At 38.1% G+C, this 13,785-nt stretch overlaps 1 protein-coding gene across 1 annotated transcript in view; it reads right to left on the bottom strand.

Annotated features, from left to right (window-relative positions):
• Window positions 1-13,785, bottom strand: part of CRYZL1 (crystallin zeta like 1) — a 74,817-nt gene that overhangs the window by 29,415 nt on the left and 31,617 nt on the right. Inside the window, exons 7-8 of the mRNA XM_007941268.2 lie at window positions 2,017-2,150; window positions 781-892 (exon numbers count right to left, since the gene is read on the bottom strand). Coding sequence (XP_007939459.2) covers window positions 781-892; window positions 2,017-2,150 — 246 coding nt within the window. The remainder of the gene's footprint in view (window positions 1-780; window positions 893-2,016; window positions 2,151-13,785) is intronic.

Here is a 13,785-nt window from a genome sequence, read left to right as displayed (position 1 = left end):
ATGGACTGGAGCAATAGATGTGACAATGGGCTCAAGCTTCGGAAGGACCCTTTTTCAGTCTCTATTTTCTTCCTCCTTTCCACATTCACTGTTGTTCCAACATGTTCAATTCTTTTCAAGAGCTCAACAGTTTCCTCGTATCCTGCTGATCACACACTGTATGTATGACCTGCGTTTCTGTGCAAGTGGATCATCTCCCTCCATAGTATATCACAGAAAATAGAGAAATTTAAAGTATACCTGAGGAAAAGAGGCTGAGTAACATGCAAAGTAAGGAGCTCTGGTGGCATAGTACCTAAGGCATTTGACTGCTAACCAGAAGGTTGGCAGTTCAAACCCACCAGCCACTCCATGGAAGGAAGACTGGGCAATCTACTTCTATAAAGATTTACTGCTTTGGAAACCCAAAGAGGGCGGCTGTGAGTCGGAATCGACTTGATGGCAGTGAGTTTAGTTTCTGGTAACATACAAAACTATGCAAAAATATATTGACTAAAACCAAACAAGCATCATGTACTTCTAAATTGTGTTAAAGTTCACCTAAACTTGAGTAAGTTGGTAATAGTACAGCAAAGATGGAAAAATGATGAAAAATGTAGGTTTGAAAAACTTAATTAAAACTTGTCACTTAAGTAACCTTGGACTCACTATAGATACAAAGCACATTTTAAAAGTGACTTACTTTCATTTGGGATTTGGTTTATTTTTAAGTGTAGTTTTTAAGGTGATTTCTCTTAAAAATTTTATGTTTTAATGTTTGTGTTGAGTAAAATTACTCACCGATAGTAGGCCTAAGTCTTTCAAGGTACTGCTTGTCTTCTAGGCTACATGCTGTTGAAATCACTTTCGCTCCTCTATGGTGTGCTAACTGAATAGCTATTGTACCAAATGTCTGTATGGAGAAAAAATACATGATAGGTTGATAGATAGCAAAGGCCATACCTAATTTATAACTTGTTTAATAAAGTATAATAATTTAATATATTTTAAAATTACATCTTTTAGAATAAGAAGAAATGATAGACAAGCATAGTAGGGGAAACATTTGGCTGACTTCTTTTTCAGAAGGGATGGTGGAAAACCTGCTCAGGTCACATGCTTATATCCAGGCTGAGCACAGCATATATTGTTAAGAATGGAGAGCTGCATTCAGAAATATGGCTTGGAAAGAAAAAAAGGGTGTCCATTTCATTGCTGACCAGAAGGCTGTCAGTTCAAACCCACCAGCCACTCCGCAGAAGCAAGACTGAGCAATCTACCTCAGAAACCCAAAGGGGGTCGCTGAGTTGAATTTGACTCGATGGCAGTGAGTTTGGTTTTTGGCTTTGGAAGGGCCTTGTCAGCAAGACATTGTAAGCTACCTCTTTGAACATTAAAGCACTTCAAAAACCTTCTGTTGACACCTGGGGAAGTTCAGGAAAGCATTATTATGCTGTTGGACATCAGGCTGACGCCAATGCTGATAAGTCCTGCCTTTTTGTCAAAGAAAAGCAGGGGAAACAGTATTTTCATCCAGTCGGATTGAAAACAAAACTATAAATTCATCCTAAGCTTTGTAACATTTTTAAAATTATATTGTATTTTCATGTATTCTCTCTCTTGAATTATCCTTTTTGATCATATATATATTTAAATGAGCACCTTTTTGATCCTGAGTGATCCACCTATAAAACCTAATACTTTTACTAGCATTAAGTGTAAGCTAACGATGCTCTAGATATGCCTTCAAAGACCCATGCGCTATTTCAGGCTTTGTGTCACAGGCATAAATAAAAATGGCTTGTCTGCTTTTTAAAGTATCAGCTGATTCAAAGTAATTGGAAACTAATCACATGAAATTTAACTTTTATCTCTTATTGATAAAAGCTGATTATAACAAAATGGAAGTTTGGTAAACAAACAAAAAAATCAATTAATAAACTATTGGCAAGGAATTACATTAGCAAATGGAAGGCCTATTTCTGAATTCCCCAAGTTTCCTATATTTAAGTCTGTTTCAAAATTATTAATACCCACACTTGCTCCATCCATTATTAGCACCGATTTTCCAGGAGAGAGATGAGAAAGGTAATGCAGAGCTGTATAGGCTTGGACTCCATCCCGAATGGTTCCAGCTGCTTCTGTCCATGTAACCTTTTCTGGTTTATGAACTACCACAAAGAACAAGAGGAAACAAGCCATTAGCAAATGAGGATACAGTGTAGTAACAAATCTTTATTAGACTTACTTCCTGGATCTGTATCCTCTCTATCTCCATTACCAACACTGTCCTGGTCCTATTATCTCTCACCTAGATTCTGGTTTTCCTGTTTCCATTCTTTCTTATGCACCATCCATTCTCAACATAGCAGCAGTGTGTGAATACTTTTTAAACTTTTTATTTTGAAATAAAACACATACAGAAAGGTACATGAAACATAAAGCACATCTGGATGCATAAATGTAATCTCTATCCTAGTTAAGAGAGAGAACAGAGTCATCATTCAAGCAGCTTTCTTTCCCCAAGAGGTCACTCCCATTCTAACTTAATTTCTTGCTTGCTTTTATAGTTTATCATTCAAGTATGCACTCATAAATATAATTTAGTTTCGCCTGGTTTTGCACTTCATATAAATGAAATCATACTGTATGTATTATTTTCTATCTTTCTTCCTTTGCATATTATGTTTTTAAGATGTATTGCTTTTGATGTACATGGTGGTACTCTCATTTTTATTGTTTTATGGTATTGTAGTACATGAAAAACACCTTCATTTAGTTATCCATTCTCCACCTGTTAAGTTTCCTGACAGTTACAAACAAAGCTGTTAAGTATATTTTTGTATAAAAGACATTAGTACGCTGATGAATGGTTTTCTCTAGGTTATTTACCTAAGAGGAGAATCCCTGTTCTCAGGGTACATCACCTTCAATTTTACTAAATACTCCCAAAGTGGTTTATTTTATATCACTTTACTCTCTTTGCAACAGTATTATCAGAGCTTCAATTCCTGTGAACATCCTTGCCAACACTTTGTATTGTCAGATATATAACTTTTTTTCTTCAGTTTTTACTGTGATTTGTGTGACAGTTTACAGAGCAAATTCATTTTCCATACAGCAGTTCCTACACATGTTGTCTCATGACATTGACTGCAATTCCCTACAATGTAACAGCTCTCTTGCCACTTCCTCCCCAGCACTCATGCCCCCAAGCTGTCTCCCTTCTGTTCCCACTGTCTTTCTGTTCACCTATGATTGCTCCAAGGATTATATCTACCTGATGTAAATGTTCACCCCATATGTCTGTCTATTCTTTGGCTGGAAACCACAGGATTAAGTTCAATTCCAGACCTGAAAGGCAGCTAGGGGACATAGTCTCAGAGGTATCACCAGGCTCTATAGAACGAGGAAACCTGTTTTTTTTTTTTTTTTTATGATTTTGAGTTTTGTTCCACATTGTTCCATCACTCTATCCAGGATTTCCTGCACTAATCCCCCTCCAAGCGGTTGACAGTGGTAGCTGGGCATCATCTACTTCTTCTGACCTCATGGTCATATAGACTGAGGTTACATGGTCTACAATCCCTTGGACTAATTGTTTCAGTGTCTTTGGTTTTTATTCTTCTTTGCTCTGGACAAGGAGAGACCCACTGTTGCCAATGGGTGGCCACTTGAAAGCTTTTAAGATGCTAATTGCTACTCACCGATGTAGGATGTAAAACATTGTTTTTGTGTAGTATGTTATGCCAATTGAGCTTGATGTCCCCTGCGACCATGGTCTGAGCCAACAGGTCTAACTACTCGCTCCCTCCAGGTAGCTGACTGTGGCCAAGAAGCTACCACAACCTTGCCCTTTGCCAGCTCAACTATACACACACACATTCTTACAGCAGATACAAACATGGATGTAGAAACATTGTCTGTTAACCCTATACATGGTCATGGGCACACTACCCCCTGCCTAGACATACCTGATCCTTCAACCTGTCCACCCATCTAACCACCCATAGATCAAAGCTTTCCATCACTGACAATGTAGTACTGTACATGCAAAAGGGTTCATCTTTGTTGTTTGTACTTCCCATGTACCTCTCTCTGTCTTCTTCCTCAATGCCACCATAGTGATCACTCACATTTGGTACATTGCCTCTCCCTTCACCCAAATCAATACTTGTCTCTACCTATCTAGCAGTGTTCCCTTCCCTCACCTCCCAGACCTGATAACCAACAAAGAAACTTTTCTTCTGTATATGAACCTTTCCTTTTTACAGTAATGAACTAATACTATATTTGTCCTTCAGTGATTGACTTATTTCACTCAGCATAATGTCCTCCAAGTTCATCCATATTATGTGGTGTTTTGCAGATTCTACATTATTCTTTAGTGTTGCATAGTATTCCATTGTGTGTATGTACCACAGTTGGGATATTCATTCTTCAGATAACAGGCACCTAGATTGTTTCCATCTTTTTGCTATTATAAATAAGGCTGCAATGAACAAGGGTGTGTGTGTATCAGTACTAGGCCTGGCTCTTCCTTCTTCAGAATGTATACCTAGTAATGGGACTGCTGGATCAAACGGTATTTCTAATTAGAACTTTTTAAGGAATCACTATACTGCTTTCCACCGTGGTTATATCATTTTACAGTCCCACCAGCTGTGTATGAGAGTCTCAATCTCTCCATGTCCTCACCAGCATTTGTTATTTTCTGTCTTGCTAAACTTTGCTACTAGTGCTGGGGCAAGATGGTATCTCATTGTTTTGATTTGCATCTAATGGCTAATTGTCATGAACATTTCTTCATATGTTTGCTGGCCGTGTGAATATCCTCTTTGGTGAAGTGTCTGTTCATGTCTTCTGCCCATTTCTGAATTGGATTGTTTTGTCTTTTTGTTGTTGAAGTGTTGGAATTTTCCATACATTTGAGAGGTAAGTCCCTTGTCAGATATGTTGTTGCTGAATATTTCTTCCCAATCTGTAGGTTCTCTTTTTACTCTTCTGGAGAAGTCTTTCGAAGCACATAAAAAATTTAAATTTTAGAAGGTCTCATTCACCTAGTTTGTGCATTCTGGATTATGCTTGAGAGTCTATTTATGCCACAAATGAGGGTCTCTATATTTGCCCCTATCTTTTCCTTGAGGAACTTTAAAGTTTTAGGTTTCACATTTAGGTCTTTGATCCATCTAGAGTTAGTTTTTGTGTATGGTGTGAGGTACGGATCTTGTTTCATTTTTCTGCAAATGGATATCCAGTTTCACCTGCACAATTTGTTAGAGACAAGCTCTTCCCCATTTAATGGATTTTAGCCCGTGGTAAAAAAAGGTCAATGGATCAATTTCTGGGTTCTCAATTCTATTCCACTGGTCTATGTGTCTGTCATTGTATTAATACCAGGCTGTTTTGACTAGTGTGGCTGTGCAGTAGGTTTGCTACTCTTTTTCTAATTTTTGGAGATGTTGGGTTAAGGTGTTGATTTTAGTTTGCTCTTCTTTTTTGATATGTACCTTTATTGCTATAAATTGCCCTCTGATCCCTACTTTTGCTGTATCCCAAAGATTTTGGTATGTTATATTTTCATTTTTGTTTGATTCAAGGAATTTTTTATTTCATTTTTTCTATTACCCAGTCATTTTCAAGGAGGGTGTTATTCAGTTTCCATGTGTTTGTTCTTTTTCCATTGATCTTCCTATTGGTGATTTCTAATTTTACAGCATTGTGATCTGAGAAGATGCTTTGCAGTATTTCAATGTTTTAAAATTCATTAAGGCTTGCTTTGTGTCCTAACATATGGTCTATCCTGGAGAATGTTCCATGTGCACTGGAAAAGAATGTATATTGTACTGCTGTTAAGTAAAGTGTTCTGTAGATATCCAGAAGATCAAGTTGGTGGATTGTCTCGTTTAGTTCTTCTGCATCTTTGTTGAGTTTCTTTCCAGTTATCTGTGATTGAAAGTGGTGTATTAAAGTCTCCTGTTATGACTGTGGAGTTATCTATTTGTCTTTTGAATTCTGTTAAAGTCTGATTTATATATATGGTTTCTTCCTCTGGGTACATTGATATTTATTATGGTTATGATCTCTTGTCCAACAGATACTTTAATCATTATATAATGTCCTTCCTTGTCTCTTATGTTAGTGTTTGTCTTAAAGTCAATTTTATTAGAAATTATTGTTTTGGTTACCTAGTGGTACTCTGACAGGAATATACCACAAATGAGATGGCCATAACAAACAGGAGTTTTATTCTCTTACAGTTTGGAGGCTTTATGTCTGTGTTCAAAGTGTCAGGCTCTAGGGGCTGGGTAAAAGCCCCCCAACCTTGGGCTTCAGCTCTGCCTCCTGCTCCTGGCCCACTGAAGCTGGAGGCTTTTCTTCACTCAGCTGCTGGCTGCTGAGGCTGACAAGCCCAAGGTCGACAACAAGACACAGTCCTGTTGTTACCAAACCACATGACAGGCCATTAATTCAAATCTATTAAAAGTTCCAAGGTCAGCAGAGCAAGGTAGGCTGCTCAACGAGGACTCGGCTACATGCAGGGTTCAAGTGTGCCATAAACTAGAGACCATTCCCCAAGGCTTCTTCCTTTACACAGGAAGCAGACCACATCCCTAAGGCAGCTACTCAGCTGCTCACAGTCGATTCCACCATGGAGGTGATTACCAGGTTCATCATGGGGAATACTACATCCAGATGCCCAGCAACTCAACCAGGTCTAGCTAAGTTGACACACAAACTTAACTACCACTATTATTATTGCCACTCCTGCTCTTTTTTGATTGACATTTGTTTGATATATCCTTTTTGAACCTGCTGTGATTTTTAGTCTATTTTTGTCTTTGTTTCTAAGATGTGTCTCTTGTAGACAGCATATTGAGATGACAGACAAATAAGCTCAATATCTTCAGTCAAAAAAAGGCCAGGACAAAGAGGAATTAAAACTGTCTCTTTTTGCATATGGTATGATCCTATACATAAAAAACCCAAGGGACTCAATAAAAAAACTACTGGAACTAATAGAGAGGTTCAGCAAAGTGGCAGGATACAAGATCAACATACAAAAATCAGTTGGATTTCTCTACACCAGCAAGGACTCCTTTGATAAAGAAATAAGGAAATTATACCATTCACAATAGCTATGAAAGAGATAAAACATTTAGTAATAAACCTCACCAGAGACACAAAAGACCTATACAGAGAAAACTATAAAACACTGCTACAAGAGACAACAAGGGTACTACATAAATGGAAGAACCTACTTTGTTCTTGGATAGGTAGACTAAACATTGTGAAAATGTCAATACTACCTAAAGCAATCTATACATTTAATGCAATCCCAATCCAGAGTTCAACAAAATTTTTTAAGGACATGGAAAAACTAATTACTAATTTCATATGGAAAGGAAAGAGACCTCGAATAAGCAGAGTACTTCTCAAGAAGAGAAACAAAGTGGGAGGTCTCACACTCCCAGATCTTAAGAAGTACTATATAGCCACAGTAGTCAAACTGCATGGTATTGGTACAATGATAGACAGATAGACCAATGGAATAAAATCGAAAGTCCAGATATAGACCCATCCATCTATGGACGACTGATCTTTGACAAAGGCCCAAAGTCCATTAAATGGGGACGAGACAGCCTCTTTAACAAATGGTGCTGGCAAAACTGAATATTCACCTGTAGAAAAATGAAACAAGACCCATACCTCACCCCGTACACAAAAACAAACTCAAGCTGGATAAAGACTTAAATGTAAGACCCAAAACTATAAAATTCATCAAAGATAAAATAGCCCTAATTTATGGCATAAATAGACTGTCAAGCATAACCCAGAATGTGCAGGAGATAGAAGAAAAGCTAGATGACTGGGACCTTTTAAAAATTAAATTCTTGTGAGCATCGAAAGATTTCGTCAAAAGGGTAAAAAGAGAACTTACAGATTGGGAGAAAATATTTGCCTATGACGTATCTGACAAAGGACTTATCTCCAAAATCTACAGAAAACGTCAACACCTCAACACCAAAAAGACAAATAACCCAATGCACAAATGGGCAAAAGACTTGAACAGACACTTCACCAAAGAAGATATACAAGCAGCCAAGAAACACATGAGAAATTGCTCACAATCATTCATCATTAGAAAGATACAAATCAAAACAACAATGAGATATCATCTCACCCCAGCAATAATAGCAATGTTCAACAGATCAGATAGTGACAAATGCTGGTGGGGTTGTGGAAAGATTGGAACTCTTGTGCACTGCTGGTGGGATTGTAAAACGGTACAACCTTTGTGGCAAACAGTACGGCGTTTCCTTAAAAAACTGAAAATAGAAGTACCATTTGACCCAGCAATTCCATTACTAGGAATATATGCTAAAGAGGTGAGAGATAGCGCACAAACAGACATGTGTATACTTATGTTCACTAGTACAATTCACCATAGCAAAGAGATGGAAACAACTTAAATGCCCGTCAATGGATGAGTGGATAACCAAATTATGGTATATCCACACAATGGGATACTATGCCACATTAAAGAACAATGAGGGATATGTGAATCATCTCGTAACATGGATGAACCTGGAGGACATTATGCTGAGTGAAATAAGTCAATTGCAGGAGGACAAGTACTATATGAGCCCATTACTGTAAAAAGACAGAGAAGGGTTTGCATGGGAAAGGGAACTCACCTAAGTAGGTTACCAGGATGGGGAAGGAAGGGGAGGGATTAATTTCGGGCTAGTTGGGGCTTACACGCTGACATGGGTAGGGGGAGGGATATAAGGGAAGGATATATGACCACCATAATAACATGGGAAATGAGAGGGCACTGAATTGTGCACATAAGAGATAGATGACAGATGCTAAAACCAACCAATGTGTCCACAATACCACATTGCCAACACTAGGCTATACAGATAAACACATAAACACCTGAGATGATCAGATGGGAGTCAGTAACAGAGGTATACTCTAGACCAAGGATAGACTCAGCTGAGGCTAATCTTGATCAGTGATACAAAATACCTGCAGTCCTTACAGAAACAATAGAATATAGACACAGAGTAATCCCTCACAGACATCCCAACACTACTGGAGAGAGATGCAATAGATCTACTACCTCAGGATCATAGTACTGGGGGACACCAGACTCAATTGGCGCAACAAAATACATAAAAGTGTTGCTCCACATCCTACATTGGTGAGTTGCAACTGGGGTCTTAAAAGCTTTCAAGCAGCCATCTAAGACGCAGCTAATGGTCTCCTGGCGTCGGAAGTGATGAAGAATGCAAAAAACCAAAAAACCAAAAAACAAGGGCATTTAGAAGCAATCAGCCCTAGGACATGATGGCCCTTGAGACCAGAAGAACTAGATGGTGCCCGGCTACCAATGCCAACCACTCAGGAAAGGATCAAATCTGGAGATCCTGCATAGAGTGGGAGGGGAAAAAACATGGAACAAAATCCAAAAACTCAATAATGACCAGAATTACTGGTCAGATGAAATTTGGTGAGACTCTCAATACTATGGCCCTGGAATATATTCTGTGCCTGGAATAAAACTCACCCCCAGGGGCGGGCTCTCAGCCCAATAGTTAACAAGATGTACACACAAACCACTCAACCCAGGATGCCGCACCCACATACCCTATGGTAATACATCCCTTAGAGCAATAGACCACGCGATACCAGAAGACCAACATTCAAACTGAGGAAATGCAGGACAAACAGGAGTGCATAATTATGAGGGGCACGGGGGAGGGTTGCAGGGTAGGAAGGGGAGGAGACCGAGTTAGGGCTTAGACATGGCGAATGGGGAATGAAACTAAATGTACACATTACGTTGAATGTAAAACAAGCTCGTAAAGTTAAAAAGAAAAAGGTGGGGGTAGGAGCTGATTGTAGATGAGACCATCAACTGGTCATATGCAAGTTCAAGGTGAAGCTGAAGACAATTAAAACAAGTCCATGAGAGTCAAAATATGACACTGAATATATCTTTCCTGAATTTGGAGACCATCTAATGAACAGATTTGATGCATCGAATACTAGTGACTGAAAACCAGAGGAATTGTGGGATGACATCAAGAACACTATCCATGAAGAAAACAAAAGGTCACTAAAAAGACAGGAAAGGAAGGAAAAAAAACAAAATGGGTATCAGAAGGGACTCTGAAACATGCCCTTGAACACAGAGTAGCCAAAGCAAATGCAAGAAATGACAAGATAAAAGAACTGAACAGAAGATTTCAAAGTGGAGCTTCAGAAGACAAAGTCAATTATTATAATGAAATGTGCAAAGACCTGGAGTTAGAAAACCAAAAGAGAAGAACACGCTTGGCATTTCTCAAGCTGAAAGAAGTGAAGAAAAAATTTAAACCTTGAGTTGCAATACTCAATGATTCTATGGTCAAAATACTGAATGATGCAGGAAACATAAAAAGAAGACGGAAGAATACACAGAGTCACTGTACCAAAAAGAATGGTTGATGTTTATCCATTTTAGGAGGTGGAATATGATCACAAATCAATGGTATAGAAAGAAGAAGTTGAGGGTGCACTGAAGGAAGTGGTTAAAAAAAAAAAAAAAGGATCCAGAAATTGATGGAATACTCACTGAGATGTTTCAACAAACGGATGCCAAGCTGCAGGCACTCACTTGGCTATGCCAAGAGATTTGGAAGACTAACTGACTAACTTGCTAACTGACTGGAAGTGATCCATATTTGTACCCATTCCAAAGAAAGGTGATCCCACAGAATGTGGAAATTATCGAACAATATCATTAATATTGCATGCAAGTAAAATCTTACTGAAGATAATTAAAAAACTGTTGCAGCAGTATATTGACAGAGAACTTCCAGAAAGGCATGCTGGATTCAGAAGAGGATGTGGAATGAGGGTTATCATTGTGGATGTCAGATGGATCTCGGCTGAAAGCAAAGAATACCAGAAAGATGTTTACTTGTGTTTTATTGACTATGCAAAAGCATTTGATTGTGTGGATCATAACAAATTATGTATAACACTGAGAAAAACGGGAATTCCAGAACACTTGATTGTACTCATGATGAACCTGTACATAGAACAGAAGCTGTTGTTTGAATAGAACATGGGGACACTACACAGTTTAAAATCAGAAAGGGAGCATGTCAGGGTTGTATCCTTTCACTATACTTATTCAATCTGTATACTGAGCAAATAATCCGAGAAGCTGGACTATATGAAGAGTGTGGCATCAGATTGGAGAAAGACTCATTAACAACCTGCGATATTCGGACAACACAACTTTGCTTGCTGGAAGTGAGGATGGCTTGAAGCACTTACGGATGAAGATTAAAGACTACCATCTGCAGTATGGATTACACTTCAATATAAAGAAAAAAAAAATCCTCACAACTGGATCAATAAATAGATTGACATTGTCAAGGACCTCATATTACTTGGTTGTACAATCAACAGCAATGTAAGCAGTAGTAAAGATATCAAAAGACATACTGCATTGGGAAAATCTGCTGCAAAAGACTTCTTTCAAGTGCTGAAGAGCAAAGATGTCTGCTTGAAGACTAAGGTGCACCTGTCATGGTATTTTCAATTGCCTCACATGCATGTGAAAGCTGTATAATGAATAAGGAACATGGAAGAAGAGTTGATGCTTTTGAGTTGTGGTGTTGGCAAAGAATGCTGAAAGTACCGTGGACTGCTAAAAGAACTAACAAATCTGTTCTGGAAGAAGTGCAGCTGGAATGCTCCTTGGAATCTTGAATGGCTAGACTTCACCTCACCTACTTTGGTCATACTGTAAGAAGGGACCATTCCCTGGAGAAGGCTATCATGCTTGGTAAAGTGGAGGGTCAATGAAAAAGGCGAAGGCCCTCAACAAGATGGATTGACACAGTGGCCACAAAGATGGGCTCAGGTATAACAAGGATCATGTGGCTGGCACTGGACCATGCAGTATTTCCTTCTGCTGTTCATAGGTTCACTACGAGTAGGAGGTAACTTGATGGCTCCTTAAAACAACAACAACAACAACGTCATTTTACTTTGGATACTTCCATAACTGTGTTGGTTTCTGGGTTATGACATCATGTGTGTTAATGGTCAGTTGTTTGCTGTTGTTGGTTCTCTGTCCAAAGGACTCCCTTTAGCATCTCATGTAAGGTTTGCCTGGTTTTAATAAATTCCCTTAATTTCTGCTCATGTAGGAATGTCTTAATTTCACCATCATAGTTGAGAGACAATTTTGCTGGGTATATAATTTTTGGTTGGAAATTTTTTTCTTTCAGGGTTTTATACATACCATCCTATTGCCTTCTTGCCTGCATGGTTTCTGCTGAGAAATCAGAGCTTAGTCTTACTGGTTACCCTTTGTATGTAACTTTTTCTTTTTCCCATGCTGCTTTCAGGATTCTTTCTCTGTTTTTAGTATTGGTGAGTTTGATGATGACATATCTTTGTGATTTTCTTTTGGGGTCTATCCTGTTTGGGGTTCACTGGACTTTCTGAATAGATGTATTATCATCTTTCACCCTATCGGGGAAATATTCTTCCAACAAATTTTTGACAATTTTCTCTGTGGTTTTATTTGTCTCTTTCTGTTCTGGAATCTTGATTATATGTAGGTTATTCCTTTTGATGGCATCCCACATGAATCTTAGGTTTTCTTCATTTTGTTTTAATCTTTTTTCTGATTGATCCCTATCCAAAGAATTATCGAGGTATTTGTCTTCAATCTCACTAATTCTATCTTCCACTGATTCAATTCTACTCCTTTGCTCATTCAATGTATTATCAATTTTGAAAATTTAGTATTAAACTTCTGGATTTCTATCTGTAGATTTTGTATCATTTCTAATATTTCATTTTGTTCTTTTATTGTCTTCCGAAATTGTTCCAGGGTTTTGTCTGTGTTTTCCTTGATGTGTTTCTCAATCCATTGAAGGTACCTAAATATAATTATTTTGAATTCCTTATCAAGGAGTTTCAATGCTGCTTCTTCCTCAGGGATGTGTTTTGTATCTGTATCTTGATCCCTTGTTTCTACTGCTTTAGCTTGCTTCTTTTTTTGGACAGTTATGGTCTGTTGTCTCCAATACAATGTACGTTGTTATATTTATATTTTATTGGTGATTGTATGTTGGAGTGATTTGCCCAAGATTTTTGTTTTCGTTGGATGTATCTGAGTAAGCAGAGTACTGTGCTCCTCTATTTGCTAGTTGACAGTACTTATATACTCACCATTTCTCTCCCAGTGGATGTGATAGAGAATGAGAGTGGATGTACAGATCTCTGTTAGCCGTTTGTAAACAGCAGTTAAGGGTGAGTCTGGCTTGTATTGGGTGTCATGTATCATTGGCCAGTTGGTACAGAAGCAAGTGGTGGGCCTCATTCAGGAGGTGCTGATATGGTTGGGTTGTAATGGTATAGTTGCTGTCTTCCTCTCAGTTAAGACAAAAACAACATTCAAAGAAACTACCAAAAAAAGTAAAAATGAGGACAAAAAACACACTGCATAGACACACAGGAACAATGACCAAAAAGGAAAAAAAAAAAAAAAAGAGGAAAGGCAATAAATGAGATGAAATAGTTCAAGAAATACTTTAAAAAGACAAATGGCATATAAATAGAAAAAGGAAAAAAAGAAAACACACACAACCCACAATATCTGGGGAGAGGGGAATAAAAGAAAAGAGTTATAATAAGAGAATAATGAGGAAGTAAATAGGAAAAAAGCAAAAAGGAAAACCAGGGATGGGAAGAACCACAAGAAATAAAATTAAAAAAAAAAAAAAA

The sequence above is a fragment of the Orycteropus afer genome, unplaced genomic scaffold, assembly GCF_000298275.1.
Source record: "Orycteropus afer afer isolate SDZICR_OR568_19922 unplaced genomic scaffold, OryAfe1.0 scaffold00078, whole genome shotgun sequence".
NCBI lineage: Eukaryota > Metazoa > Chordata > Mammalia > Tubulidentata > Orycteropodidae > Orycteropus > Orycteropus afer.
The sequence above is the reverse complement of the archived record's forward strand: the minus strand, read 5'-3'. Positions and strand labels throughout refer to the sequence as shown.